The sequence below is a fragment of the Mytilus trossulus genome, chromosome 7 (genome assembly GCF_036588685.1).
Source record: "Mytilus trossulus isolate FHL-02 chromosome 7, PNRI_Mtr1.1.1.hap1, whole genome shotgun sequence".
NCBI lineage: Eukaryota > Metazoa > Mollusca > Bivalvia > Mytilida > Mytilidae > Mytilus > Mytilus trossulus.
In genome coordinates, this window is record NC_086379.1 from 53,131,208 (window position 1) to 53,147,131 (window position 15,924).

Genomic DNA, 15,924 nt, shown 5'->3' on the forward strand with positions numbered 1-15,924 from the left:
ATTTGCTTTAATTGGTTAAATCGCACCACAGTGTGTGTACTATATACCATTTTAGGCTATCTTGACATAGTGTTATATTGTTCATTCAAAAAATGGTTGTTTGTCTTTGAACGTAAACTATTCCCAAGATTTCGGTTCAAATTAGCGTGATTTTGGGGTTTCCTAGTGGGAATATAAATATCTAATAAGTTTGGTTGACAGTCATGTCACCCTATAGACCAAATACAGCCATATGGTGTATTGCATATTAACTTGTTATCAATAATGGCACTGGGCATCATGTCCTAATAAACTTCGAGGAGATTATCGTATTTTTTGCGCCAAACAACATAACGTCATTTTGTGCATATCGGCAAACGTAACTTCCTGCGCAACGGTTTAGCTGTCATGAAGGACTCTTGTAAAATACGATAGAAAAGAAAATGCTTACGTTACCAGCCTCAAAAGCCATATCATCAAATCACCAGCTTCATAAAGGGTCAGATAAATCGTCAATAAACCTACCAGAAATAAAACAAACAGTTCAGTTTACAGGTTCAACGAAATCCGTTCCGAAGTCGGAATCGACGAATACTAACAGTGCCAAACGCAAATTTACAAAGAAGGGAGATAAAAAAGAAGAATTTGATCCAGATAAAATAGCAGCCGCAGTGAGATATGCACAACTTCAAGCTATATTTGCTGCAGACGAAGACGGGCTTGACATTGACGAATTTAAAGACGCCATGAGAAAGACAGTCGGACATAGAATGACCGATACCGAAATTGAATTCCTATTCATGAAAGTAGACGCAAACTGTGATGAAAAGGTGGACTGGGAAGAATATGTTACATATAACTTATTAGAGTATCAAGGGAAAACGCTGATGATTGAGATGATGCGTCAGAGACCACTCCCGCAAGAAACAACTCCAATACCTAGTAAACACCGGGAAAGTATAGTAGCTGTTAAATTCTATCCCTCGATTCAGAAAAAGGCAGGTAAAAACTTCTTAGATCACACAAACGGTAAATATGTAACCCTTAGCAAAGAAGGATTGATGTCGACATGGAATATGAACATGAAACATATAGAAAGTTACCATGTTATAACTGATGTCGCAGATCGAGCAACACACCCCTGGATGGTTGATATGGCATGCATGTATAATGTTGGTATGATTGCATTATCCTCAACGGACCGTGACATTACTTTATATGACATACATGGTAATAATTTTTTGAAGCGTTACTACCTAACAGGACTAGACGACTGCATTACATGTATGGACTACTGGGTAAATTTACAAGATCTAAATCATGCAATTTTTGCTTTTGGAGACACGTCTGGGAGTGTCACCGTTTTTGTGTTCGACCAATGTGTCACTGGAGGTCTTTTTGGGTGTTTTGGTGCTAAACGGAATTCATGCAAACAGATAAGTGTACCAGAAATTATAAGAGGTTTCTTTAAAGGAGCTAAAGGATATAGATTTAACAGATTACATTCGGACTGGGTATTACAGGTTAAATATATTCCAGAGTTGTCTTCCATAGTGTCTTGCTGTCAAACCACAGAAACATCTTTGTGTGTGTTCGAGTTTGAAAAGAAAAGAACAAATCAGTCTGTTTTTAAAATTAACAAAGGAATTCTTTGTTTCGACTATTGTCCGGAAAACAACATACTGGTCACGGGAGGTATGGATTATTGGGTTAGAGTATGGAACCCGTATGTATGTAGCAAAGCAATATCCGTTCTAAAGGGGCACACAAAACCGATCAGTCACGTAATTATAAACTCTCGTAGAAATCAGACGATAAGCATTGATAAAGCAAAAAACATACGTGTGTACGACTTAAAAGACCAAGCATGTCTCCAGCAAGTCGGTGGCAGAGTTGTCAAACTCGGAAAATATTCTTTGTCTGCAGCATACTTTAACCCTGTTTTACAGACTCTAATCATAGCCACAAATCAGCTTGCCATGCTAGAGAAAACGGACGAAGAAGTACAAGTAGCAGAGATACGATCACATAACAAACCAGTTGTAACAGCAATTTACAACAAGACATTCAGGTTTATTGTAAGCGCATGTCAAGATTCTGTTATTAGCGTTTGGGATTTACACAGCGGAGAGAAAGTCATACAGACGGTAAACGCACACTCGCGTGCAGAAAGAGGATTTGAAGTTCCAGTAGAGATAACAACAATGACGTTTGATGGACCACAAAGACGTGTCATCACCGGTGCAAGAGACGGAAGTGTCAAGGTGTGGAACTTTAATAATGGAAATTGTCTACAAACATTCATTACACCCGAGAATATGGAAGTAAGCGGAGTAGTCAGCGTTAATCATCGAATTATTGTAGCTGGATGGTCAAGACAAGTACACATTTTTCTTGATGGTGGAGATGAAGAATATAGAAAAGACTGGAAACAAAAGCATAACGAAGACATTTTGTGCATGGCACATCTGAGTCCAAACATCATCGCTACAGGTTCATATGATGGCGACATTATCGTTTGGTCACGAGACACAGGACAAGTTTATTGCACTTTAAATGCTAGCAAAGGCACACAACCAATCGGTGAAAACAAAACAAAGCGCTTTGAAATTCGTCCAGAGCCAGCTTTGAATGAGATCCAAGAAGAAGATGATGAAATTTCATTAGATATACTGAATACATTTGGATCCGTTGCAAACGAAGAAATGATGAAAATGAAAACTAGAAAGTTAAGTTTTTTGAAACAAAATAAGGACATTTTGAGTAGAGTGAAAGAAAACGTACTGCTTAAAGAAAACAAGTGGTCCCGGAAGTTGAATCGTGTGGATGAAACACAGGTAGATCACCCGTTACTCCCATTATTTCACAGTCAATCGCCAGTATCCGAAGAGGGAAACAAAAACCAGCCAAGCAGACGAGAGGAGTATGACGAACTGTGCAAACTCTATGAGTCAGCGATCGAATGCATTCTGTTCTTGGAATCGCGTGATCGAGAAAACGGAGAAACAGCAATCATGATGACAAGCGGTGCTGAAGGTTGGGTTCGTGCTTGGTCAATTCATCACCAGGGCGGACTTTTAGGTCAGTTTAATGCTTCTCACAAAGTTGGTGAAAGTGTGCATACAATGAGTACAGATGTAAACAACAAATTGTTGTTCACTGCAGATAGCTGTGGTTATGTAAAAATTTGGGATATAACAGAATACTGTACGAAATCAGTCTTATCAGCGTCACAGAGAGCCAGTCGATGGAATTATCTCAATGAGACCTTCACATATGTTAGACTTATGTATTGTTCTGAGGAACCACCAGTAAGTCTTGTTACGGCGGAAAAGAGACCACCCAATATTGCTACTAGACCACCGCCATCGTCAACGCTGCCAAAAATTACTTTGAAATGGCCTTTCTTGGTAAATTCATTTCGTGCTCACACCAAAATAATTAACAAGATTGAGTATGTTGAAGAAGTCAAACTTCTTATCACTGCTAGCAGTGATTGCGCAATTCGAGTTTGGACTTTGAATGGATGCTACATCGGTACATTCGGTGAGCCTTGGCAGTCAATCCCTACGGTCTTAAAACGTGTACCAACAGCAAGGATTCGCATCCCTTCAGATTTACATCGTATCGGTTCATCCAGTACTCTGAAGGTCCTTAACCAAGGGCGTTCGGGTTTATGGACGCAAGCAATTGATGCAGCTGTGATGCTTTCTCGAACGAAGTCTGCGGAGGAGGAAGAAGAGGACGAATTTGAAATGGTGACTGACGATTTGGTTTCTGACACACTTGATAAGAGCGACCAACACGAAAAGCCGAGATCAGCTCATTCAGGTCGAACAAAAGCTAAAAAGTGTGGTGGAAGTGAGATACTAGGAAAAACTTACAAGAAAACAATGAGACACAGAATGCTTCCAACCATGGATAAGTTTGTTCAAATTAACTCTTCGGTAAGTTTTAAAGGTATTTGATAAAAGAGTGTTTTATTTTTTATTGGTTTATTATTTTGTAATTAATAATGCGTCATTTCTGATCAGTGGCGGATCTTGAACTTTTTTTATAAGACTTAGTGTGTTTATGGGGAGGGGAACTGACTGAACATAGTATGGGGACCGCTCCACTCATGCTTCAGTGATTCCCAATTTAATCAACCAATTGTTCCCCACAAAAGAAGGACCCCCTGGATCCGCACATGCCGATCCCTCTATCGTTAAAAGTCGATTGACTACAAGTAATAGGTTTTATATTAACCAATCTTTGGCCAAATTTGACCTCAGTTAACGCAGTAGTGCTTATGAAGAACTTTCGAGATTCATACAATGACAGGAACCGATTTTACAATTTACAATACAAGGGATAGACAACAGAAAGGAGTATGGAACGCCGTAACTGCCTTATGGTACTTCATTCTTTATCAAGATGAGCTTTTTCTTTATTATGATGAGCTTTTTCTCTATTATGATGAGCTTTTTCTTTATTATTATGAGCTTTTTCATTATTATGATGAGCTTTTTCTCTATTATGATGAGCTTTTTCTTTATTATGATGAACTTTTTCTCTATTATGATGAGCTTTTTCTCTATTATGATGAGCTTTTTCTTTATTATGATGAGCTTTTTCTCTATTATGATGAGCTTTTTCTCTATTATGATGAGCTTTTTCTTTATTATTATGAGCTTTTTCTTTATTATGATGAGCTTTTTCTCTATTATGATGAGGTTTTTCATTATGATAGTTTTTCTCTATTATGATGAGCTGTTATAAGGGAATCATGGGAAATTAAGAGATCAAACTAAGAGAAATTTGACAGAATCAGAAACGTTGTAAGTTCTTGGGAATGTTGGCTTGCTCTGTGTGCGGGAAATGGTTGATAAAGAAAGAAATAACACCAAATATTGTCAGCACGCTTTCAAACATGAACTGGAATATCTAGGAGTTACCATTCTAGCGCATATGATGACACTGCTCCTCACGTCTGCCACCAGCTATGCTTCTTACGACTATGCATAAGTTATGGATTTCGTTACCACAAATACTTAAAACATTTGCCTAATTCTTCCATATATAGATATAAAGATTAGGTTTTAAAGTTAGGTTGTACCTTAAAACTTATTTCAAATGGGATACATGTAGCACATACTTTTTTTTTTACAGAAATGTTGTTTATCGCAAGGAAATTTTTAAACGATCCTGGTAAACTTATTAATCATTTAGATAAACCCATTCTAAAAGGTTACCAATTCAGCACTGTAATTAGATCTTTGAATATTGTTTTATTGATACTGATATTGATTTTGTTATCAGTCAAATTTAAAGCAAACTAAATACTAGTTTTATGAGGGTGGTAAAGGGTTATTTTCTTTTACATAGATAATAGATATACACATTCATCGATCTACAATATGTCGAATCCTGTATCCTAGCAAAGCACAAGGTCAGGTTTTTCTTCGACTTTTTATTGACGTCTTTGCACTAAATCCACTGGATGTTTGATGTGTACTGATTGATTATTCAGTCTTAAATGCATGACTTTATTTATTCGTTTTTTCTTCTTTTTGTTGTTAGGATGTACAAGTATCCGACCATGTCCGCTTGTATATTTGTACTATTTGTATTTTTAACCATCTGATGAGTTCAGCCTTTTCATCTGCTTTTTTATAGTTCGTTCTTATGTTGTACCCGTGAGTGTTCCAGGTTAGGGGAGGTTTGGGATCCCGCTAAAATGTTTAACAGCGCCACATTCTGTATGTATGTGTCTGTCCCAAATCAGGAGCCAGTAATTCAGTTGTCGTTAACTTTGTTTATGTGTTACATATTTGTTTTTTTTTCTTTTCATTTTTTGTACATAAATTAGGCCGTTAGTTTTCTCGTCTGAGTTGTTTTACATTGTCATTTCGGGGCCTTTTATAGCAAACTATGCGGTATTAGATTTGCTTATTATTGAAGACCGTAAGGTGACCTATACTTGTTAATTTTATGTATCATTTGGTCTCTTGTGGAGAGTTGTCCAATTGGTAATTATACAACATGATGATGAATATAACAAAGACAAGACTAAAACTTGGGGGGGGGGGCATGGGGGGGGGGGGGGAGAGAATAGGCCAAGAAATACATAATGATCATTTATAACATTATTATTGTGCGCCAAAAAATACTGAAATAGGGCTTGTGCAGAAAAGATTTCGACACCATTCACAAAGTCATCAATGCCGAAGTTGTTACCTGTCCTATTGAAATCTGCTTTCATTATTCGTTTGTCATTAATTGAAATGTTCATGGGCTCATCAATTGGCCTGTCGTCGTCCTTAAGGTTGGCCGCATCAATGTTTCACTCTAATCCATAATAAACTAAATATCGTTCACTGAGTTGTGTACCAACAGGATTCTGTATTTGACCGGCGATCCAAATATTGACAGGAGATGCTTTGTTGTTCTCAGTCTATGGCTTGCCCAGGCTCGAGTTCAAATATCAAGTCTTCTGTTAATTTCGTCCCTTAAAATGTAGCGCAGGGCTATCAGATGCAGTTCATTAAGTGGATCGGGAATTCCCTGGTCTCCTTAAGGATAGAATAAGTTGTAGAAATAGCAGAAAACACCCTCGTTAACGTCCCTCTACAATCTCTCTATTCTCTGATTGTGCGTGCTTGGGTCTGAAATCATACTGCCGTCACCATGTTCCGTCAATATAAAATCCGGTACAGATACATTTTGTAGTCCCTTATCTGACAAGAGGCGGATTTAGAGGGGGACCCGCCCCTTTTTCTTAGAAATATTTGGTTGATTATATAGATAATCACTGAGGCATGACCGGAGCTGGCCCCCTCTTAGGCAGTCAGTGGGACCCACTTTAATATGAAAATGTCTGGATTCACCACTGCTGACAGGACCTATACAAAAACTCTATTGTTTTACAGACTCTCGTAATTCTTCAAAGAATGGTACTTGTATTTTATATTTGTGTATTGTCTGTTTTATATTGTGTATATACTCTGTATATACTCTGTATGTACTGTATATTTATGTAGTGCAAGTAGTGAGACTTTAATAAATTATTCAATCTGAATCTGAATCTACTCCAGAGAGGAAGCTACTCAGTACGTGTTGTCACAACAATGTAGAAATATAATAAGCCTACTGAACTCATCAACTCCACCCAGTATAATGAATCTCCATCTTATTAATTTATGGTTAGTGTCTATGTGTCATAAGTGATTCGGTGCCGTAACGTTTTATACACGTCTGTGCAGTCGAACGGTCTTTATCGCTTGGGTACAGTGGCGGATCCAGAACTTTTCCTAAGGGGGCGCTGACTGACCTAAAGGGGGGGGGGGGGCCTCTCCAGTCATGCTCCAGTAACTTATTCCCTATATGATCAACCAATTTTTTCAAACGAATGGGGGGGGGGGGCGGTTCCCCAGGCCCCCCTGGATCCGCCTATGAGAAAAATCTCTTTTCTGTAGTTCAAAATGAGCCATCCGTCAATATATTGTTCTCTCTGAGAGTTGTAAGAGATTTCCAATGTCTGATATCTTTAAGTCACAATCCAACAACGATTCTTTTAAATTTTTGTCGACATGGTATTTTAATGGCCATCCAAACTATCAGTTTTCACAGGTTTCATGTTTAAATACTTGATGTAACCATCGCAGTGTCATCATATGCGCTAGAATGGTAACTCATAGATATTCCAGTTCATGTATTGAAAGCATGCTGACAAAATTTGGTGTTAATTTTTTCTTTATCATACATTTCCCGCACACAGAGCAAGCCAACATTCCGAAGAACTTTCAACATTTTTGTTTCTGCCATTTTTTGGGGAGTTTGATCTTAAATCTCTAAATTTCCCATGATTCTCTTATAATAGCTCATCATAATAGAGAAAAACTATCATAATGAAAAACCTCATCATAATAGAGAAAAATCTCATCATAATAAAGAAAAAGCTCATAATAATAAAGAAAAAGCCCATCATAATAAGGAAAAAGCTCATCATAATAAAGAAAAAGCTCATCATAATAAAGAAAAAGCTCATCATAATAATGAAAAAGCTCATCATAATAATGAAAAAGCTCATCATAATAAAGAAAAAGCTCATCATAATAAAGAAAAAGCTCATCATAATAGAGAAAAATACCATAAGGCCGTTACGGCGTTCCATAAAGGAGGGTATCACCCGTTGGCAAAACATGTCACGGCATGAATTTCACATGACAAAATCGGGGAGAAGATACCAAAGGGGCAAATGAAATTCAAAAGTCGGAGAAAAACATACAGCATCACAGTTCACATTCAAAAGAAAAGCGACGAACGACAGTCATCAAACCTCAACACAGAAAATAAAACAAAACTGAACAACACAAACCTTACATAAAAAAGTTTGAACTAAGGTGTAGCGGGGTTGTAATCAATTTCTGCTCCACAAGTTACACCCATCGTGTTTCTGATCACATGTAAACATATGTTGATGTCACAAAATCATCTTTAAAATTATAATTCATAAAGCTGATCACAGAAAGACATTGTTAAACAGAACATTAAGTAACATTGAAACCAAGAGTCGAGTCGGTTTCACAACAAAAAAACTTACTATTAAGTTTGATCGTAAGCATGCTGAATTTTTCATGACTTTCGATCAATCTTAGTCGTATTTTTTTTTGTGAAACCGACGCATACAAGCTTGGAAAATACATGAAAATGTAGTGAAATTCGCCATGTTGCACCTGACGAATAAATACTTTCACAACAATAAATGTTTTAATATTTCAGAGAAATTCATAATTTAATTGATTTATCTTTTTTTCTTAAGATTTCTGTCTTCCGATGTTTACCATACTCTGATCTTAACCTGGACATGGACGCAGAACAAATGAAGGTTTTGGAAGACATAAGAGCAAAGTATTATAGTGGAACGGTTCTAAGTAAAATGAAAGGAGAATCTCGAAAACAGGAGAAAGGACCTGCATTGATTGGACTATTCAATAAAATAACCAACAAACCCCCGTTGCCAAAGGGTAAAAATCAAATGGGTAGAATTAAGCGAGCACAAAACAAGATTCAGAAGAAACCAGATTCCCTCTTTGCTGATTTAAAAGTTAAAGAATCACCCCATGAGACGGACCTCATCGATAAAATATTGGCGGAGGGCACAAAATAGCAAAAAAGAGCATCATATTCAATCTACGGATCGTTTACACGGACAAGTGCACAATGGCACAGCATAGCTGTATTATTGCGCTACCACAGACAATGGATATACACAGACCATAACGACACAAGTGCGATGTTTCACACAACGGATAGTGGACAACTACAATGTGTATAGACAGGCTTTTTATGAACAATTTTTTAAAATGCTTGAATTTCTCCCAATTTCATGCCTATATATATTTTGTGGCTACATGTTTCTAGACATTGTGTACAAGAAAAAGGGTTCTTCTCTCGGCGTTTACCAGTACTTTAAAATAGTGCGATTTGGCCGAAATTCGTGTATAAAAGGAAACACTCCAACATGTGTAATTGTGTTGCTGTCAAATTGACATTTACTAACATGTTTTATTCGTGAAAAAAATTTAGTACTAGAATTGTATGATGTTATTGTATATAGTTTTTACGTCAATCTCCTTTTACTCGCAACTGATAGAATATATCAGAAAAGGGTAGTTTTTTATTCAGTGGACAGAGAACACACGAAAAAGTAACGCATGGTCTGCCGTTTTACACCGCGTACAATATGAAGTCGAATCTACCGTTATAGTTCAGAATAGCTTCGATAAGGCCAAAATCTAAAGTTTCAAATTAGGTTTAATAAAATTAACGGTACCAATTTTCTTGCACCAGATGCGCATTTCGACAATACATGTCTCTTCAGTGATGCTCGTGGCCAAAATATTTAAAATCCACAGCTTATATAAAAGATGAAGAGCTATAATCCAAAAGGTCCAACAAGTATAGCCAAATCAGTAATTGGTAACTATTTTATGGCCAGCCATAGTTAAAACAATGACTAGAAAGTATGGCTTTTAACGGCAAATTTGCGGATCGGGTTTCCTTATATATAGTATCAATATTTGTATAATTTTCATTTTCCACCAAATTCAATAAAAACAGGACATCTTCATTTTCAATTTAACAACAATAGGTCCGCACTGTCAGGCCTTCGTCAATAAGCAAAAAAAAAAATACCGCACATTAAGTTTAGTACGTTTTACCAACCATAACATTCAATATTGTCCCTTTTTAAACGTGATTCAGTCTGTATTGATACAAAATGATAAAACTTAAATTGAAATATACGAAAAAAAGAGATAATTTTAACTATTTTATATAAAAAAAAACAGTTCCTCATTTCATATGGCGATGTTCTTCTAGCTATACCCCAACTTGCATGGTTAGCTAGGACATGGCCTAATTTGTAGTAAATTTTTTAGCAAGGGCTACAGTGTGAAAATAAAAAAAATTGTCATGATTACCAATGAGACAACTCTCCACAAGAGACCAAATGAATGCATAGAGTTTAAAAAGTATAGGTCACCTTACGGCTTAAACAATGAGCAAAACCCGTATCGCATATAGTCTGTTATAAAAGGCCCCGATATGACAAATGTATTTTTAGCAATTTAAACCACCCACCGTCCTGATTTAGGGGGAAACAATGATGATATACAGCAACAAAGACCAACCACTGAATTACTGGCTACTGACTTAGGAAAGGCAGCTACAGAATGTGGCAGAGTTTAACTATTTTAATGGCGCAAATCCTTCCCTAACATGGGACAGTGGTGTAACATAACAACTTCAGAACAAGCATTACCATAGTTCACCCTACGATCATCAGCAATGAGCATATATAATTTATATCGAATTGTAAGCTATAAAAGATCCCGATATGGCTTAATATAAAACAATATAAACGAGCAAACCAACAGCCTTATTTATATAAAACAATAATACTTCTAGGAAAATCAATTATGATAAACAGCAACCAAGGACGACCACTGAATAACAGGCTTCTGTCAGTGACTATGAAAAGACACAAACAGACTGCGGAAGAGTTGAACATGTTTGCAGGTGCTCAATCACTCCTTAGCCTAGGACAGTGGTGTAACAGAACAACCCAAGAATAAACTACAGACATCAATTGAAGAAAGCTTACCTCTTTAGATCAACACTGACAATGTACATACACGAAAATACAAACAAACTGAAAAATTAGAGACAATGATTTAGATTTTAACAGCTGAAGTTTCAAGTGTTTGGTATGAATTTATATATGTAAACATTGTCGGAAAATATAAAATTTATTTGTTGGAGCTTTAGAAACTGTTTCGTAGCAAGTACAAAAAAAACTTTCCCGTTATATTCCGGCAATAATAAACAATGCGAGTTTACATACAATCTGTATTCAATTTTTTACTTGTAGCAAGAAAACAAGCTCGGTGCCACCATCTTTTCTTTTTATTTTCTTAAACCATACTATAAAACCGATCTTATGCACACACAATGTGTTTTTGCATAATCATTGTAAGCAAATTTAAGCAATTTGCAAAAACTCATTGCTTGAAAAATTGCACGGTGACCCAGCCTTTCTTCAAAGTGCTCCACGAAACCTCTTTCTAAATTATTAACATCTATTTTATTAGCAATCAAAGACGGGCTTCAAAGTTATTGTGAAACTGCCTATTCTAGAGGTGGCGTGAATTAGATGTGCATACTTAAAAATTCCAACGATCTCATAGAGTACATACAATCTAACTCTCTTTAATCTTGCAATAGTATTAAAACATTTGACTTTTCTAAACTTTACACAAGTATTCCACATTACAAACTAAAAGACAAATTGAAAGAGTTGGTACTTCTTTGTTTCATTAAAAAGAATGGCCAACGTAGATACAAGTATCTTGTCTTAGGGAGGGATAAATCCTACTCTATAAAGGCCGGATCACTCTGAATCAAACAAAAATTCTCTGAAGCTGACATTATCAAGATGCTTCTTGATTGACAACATATTTGTTACGTTTGGAGGGTTTGTTTTTAACAGACTGTCGGCATTCCAATGGGAACTTATTGTGCCCCTCTTCTTGCCGACTTGTTTCTTTATTATCACGAGGCTTACTTTATACAGGCACTTCATAGGAAGAAAGATCAGACGTTAGCAATATCCTTTTACTCTACTTTCCGCTATAAAGATGATGTTCTTTCACTAAATAATTCAAAATTTGGTGACTTATGTTGAACGCATCTATCCCATCAAACTAGAGGCAAAGGATACATGTGTTACACGGACCGGCCTCATATTTTGACTTACATCTAGAAATTGAAAATGAGTGTTGGTTGAAAACAAAACTTTACGACAAAACAGATGATTTCAGCTTTCCAATTATGAACTTTCCATTTCTAAGTAGGAACATTCCAGCAGCACCTGCATACAGGGTATATATGATCTCCCAATTTGTACGATATTCCCATCTTGCATTTCATATCATGATTTTCTTGATAGAGGGTTGCTACTCACAAGGAAGCTATTAAAAAAGTTGAAATCATCCCTTCGTAAATTTTACAGACGACATCACGAGTTGGAATAACCGTTTCTCAAATGATATCGGATATGTTCCTGACGTCGTAACTACAATCCCCTTTCCTTTCATGAATGTGACCTACCATATAAGACTATTTACCGGATTTGTTATAATATGAGCAACATGGCGGGTGCCACATATGGAGCAGTATCTGCTTGCCCTTCAGGAGCAACTGAGATCACCTAGTTTTTGGTGGGGTTTGTGTTGCTTATTTTTTAGTTTTCTATGTTGTGGCATGTGAACTATTGTCTGCCTGTTTGTCTTTTTCATTTTTAGCCATTGCCGTTGTCAGATTTTATGTTTATGAGTTTTACTGTTCCTCTGGTATCTTTCGCCCCTCTATCGTTATTTTTTTGGAAAGAACATAGTAAAGTCATTATTAAGGCAAAGTATAAACAAATCTATCTCGGGGAAACATATACCGATGATTTACCTTTATCAAGTTAAAAGAAATAGACTTTAAACTGGTTTCTTCGGTGTGCGTTTATGTTTCAGATGGATACCAGTTTTGTGGATGTAAGCGGTAATTTTGTGTAGCATAAGCGGCCTACCAGGGCAACAACGACAAACGGTAAACAACCACATATAATTATCACTTTAATATATATTTATTATACAGTGAAACACCAAACTCTACAATAGGAACAACAGCTATATCGCCTAAAAAAAATCAAGCAATTATAACTCTGCACTGACACTGCTCGAGCAGTACATTGGTAATGTAGAATTAGACCTTACAAGTTACAAATGTAATTGAGATTTGACAGACTTCACTCTTAACCACATGTCATACACCCATGCCTTGTAAAATTGATTTCAGGCTTTTAAATTTCTTCTTAACTTTACAAGCCAACAAAATATAGAATCATACTAAAATTTAAAAAAAATTGAGCTTCAGTCTGTTTGGGGAATCCGGGTCCATTCATGCCCAATAGTGCTCTTCACGGTTAGTTCGGCCATATTGGATAGGGGGCAATTATACGGGAAAACATCATAGAAACAGAGCAGTTGCTTAGAAACACACAGGATTTCCCATACTTTCATACTATTTCCACCTCTTTCAAAAAAATCTGCCCCCTATCCAACATGGCCGAACTAACCGTGAAGAGCCGCATTACTTTCGCCCCATCACTTTCGCCCACTTTCACTTCCGCACCCTACACGTTGGCATCCAAAGTCCATTCGCACCCGTTTCAACCCCATTTTTATTGGTTTTGTGTTTTTTAACATGTTTAATAACTATGTATAAATAAAGTTTTGACAAGTGTATTCCTATAAGTATATTTGTTGTCTTTGTCTCAAAATAAAGGGAGACAAGGTTGTGTTGAGTAAATATTTATCATGGATAGTCTATTGTTAAAAAAAATCATTGTTTATAAATGAAGTGAGATTCTGAAGTGAGGTTTTTTTTGTTGAATAAATCTTAATCATGTATTGGACTGTGTATTGCTATAACTTTATTTCATTGTTTCGAAATAAAGTGCTATTCCCACAACGTCTTTTGTTGTGTTGAATAAATTTTAATCATGTTCTGGTTAGTGTATTGTTAATTTTTTTTGTTTCAGATCAAAGGCAGAAAGGGGACAAGCTGTTAAAACAATTATCTTTTGTGTTTTTCATTTAAAATCTTCAATGTTGTACTGATCTTTTATAACTCATACCTAGCAAAAAAAAAAAAGCCTAAATACATGCAGTATTTACATGATAGCAATTTAATACAACAATCATTACATGTATTTTCTAATTTTTCAACTGAAATTTGATATAAAATTGGGTGCAAATGGACCATGGTGCAAACATGCAAGGTGCGAATGTGTAGGGTGTGAAAGTGTAGACAGAACGGACCTGATACCAATTTGGGCATGTGGCACGATGTGGACTTTGAAAGTTTAGCCTGAAGGCTGATATAAGAGACAGAGTGTACTGAATATTTTGACAGTAGTTTTAACGTCAATAAGTCACTGCCTGAAATTTGTATGATGCAGATACAAAATCTAAAAGGTGTTGAAGTTATCAAAGCTCTTAAATATTGTAATGATATCCTGGTTTCTTGTAACACTCCCAAACTTGTTTCTCAGGTAAAGTAAAGTTTGAAGTCAAATACGAACTTCAACTACATAAATTAGACTATTTTTATTCGGAACTCAGCATGTGTAGGGTCACTATGTTCACACGGGTCAATTCTAAATAAATTTGTTATGAACAAAATTCACCTATACCATAATTCTCAAGTCAGGTTTATGTTTTGTTAAAGCTTTAACAGTAAAGTTACATTTTAAAAAATATTTGAAACTGTCAGAGAAATTGGAAATACACATTGTATGAAATTTTTTTAATTGTAGATCATGTTGTATAATGAACAATGATGATGTCTACAGTAGGAATTTCAGCATAGGATCAGATCGAGAATTAGATAACTTGTCAAATATCAGAAATCTTGATACATCTCATAGTGACGTTGAATTCAGGAAGACAATGGACAGTTCATCATATGATAAACATGGAGAAGGTAGAACTCCAAGAGAAGGTAGAGGTCCAAGAACTGGACATTGGGCTTCAGAATTTGGAACTGTGGCTGAAACACTGGAGTCACATGATAAAGATGGAGCAGACGACACACCAGTTAGGAAGTTGAAACAAAAGAATGTAACTATAGGCCCAGTACAGCGAGAGTATTCTGATGCCTATTTGGAAAGTAATTTACGTACTCCACGCTATAATACACATACCTCATATGAAGGAATGTTAGAAAATCTAGATCCTGAAGATCCATTTGATGGGGATTATTCACCATCAGGTAAACCAAAGTATGAAAGGCGAAAAAAATCAAAAAAAGATAAATCTCCTGAAGGACACACCAAAATACCTGTACCTGCAAAAGATGACAGTCAAAAAACACTAAAACATCGGAAAAGTAAAAAGAAAAAGAAGGGCCATGGTTCTTTGGAGAGTACAAGTACCTTTACCATAGAAGGCAATACTAATCAGTCATTCAAGCTGGCAGAGACTGATAAAGCATCTGTTAAAAGTAATGGTACATTTACTGTTCCAGAAATAGGCTACGGGAAGTCACCACGCTCTACAAGTCGGGCATCAGCTGTTTTTAATAGATCAAGAAAATCCAGAAAGTCTAAGCGAACTAAAATGGGGATTGACAGAGTAAGTTTAAAAAATTTAATTTTCATATTTCAGTGGTGTCCGTAAGTTTTGAAGAAGCAGGCTAAATTTCTAGTAACCAGCATAATTTACAAGTAACAGACAAAAAAAACCCATTTAGATTTACTAATCAAGCAGCTCTCATTATGAGTCAGATTCAACATGTCTTTTTTTTCATTAGTAAGTGATGTACATTTAATTCCTTTGTGTCTACATG

At 36.1% G+C, this 15,924-nt stretch overlaps 2 protein-coding genes across 5 annotated transcripts in view; both read left to right on the plus strand.

The window, feature by feature from the left end:
- Positions 1 to 363: 363 nt before the first annotated feature.
- On the plus strand, positions 364 to 9,557 carry LOC134725292 (WD repeat-containing protein on Y chromosome-like). The gene is made up of 2 exons (XM_063588987.1): positions 364 to 3,926; positions 8,783 to 9,557. The coding sequence occupies exons 1-2, from the start codon at positions 423 to 425 to the stop codon at positions 9,128 to 9,130; spliced, it is 3,852 nt and encodes a 1,283-aa protein (XP_063445057.1). The 5' UTR covers positions 364 to 422; the 3' UTR covers positions 9,131 to 9,557.
- A 3,482-nt stretch (positions 9,558 to 13,039) lies between these two features.
- Positions 13,040 to 15,924, plus strand: part of LOC134725293 (transient receptor potential cation channel subfamily M member-like 2) — a 50,359-nt gene continuing 47,474 nt past the window's right edge. For 3 of the 4 annotated variants that reach the window (XM_063588988.1, XM_063588991.1, XM_063588990.1), the window contains exons 1-2: positions 13,247 to 13,267; positions 14,894 to 15,710. In XM_063588988.1, coding sequence (XP_063445058.1) covers positions 14,907 to 15,710 — 804 coding nt within the window. In that variant the 5' untranslated portion in view covers positions 13,247 to 13,267; positions 14,894 to 14,906. Of the gene's footprint in view, positions 13,123 to 13,246; positions 13,268 to 14,893; positions 15,711 to 15,924 lie in introns of those variants that run through there. The other variant, XM_063588989.1, reaches the window with a different exon arrangement.

What these genes read in the sequence shown, in the direction of transcription:
- LOC134725292 (XM_063588987.1), top strand. Translation starts at nt 423, where the DNA reads ATGCTTACGTTACCAGCCTCAAAAGCCATATCATCAAATCACCAGCTT. An exon ending in TTGTTCAAATTAACTCTTCG is followed by an intron (nt 3,927 to 8,782) that starts GTAAGTTTTAAA and finishes TTTTTTCTTAAG; the next exon opens with ATTTCTGTCTTCCGATGTTT.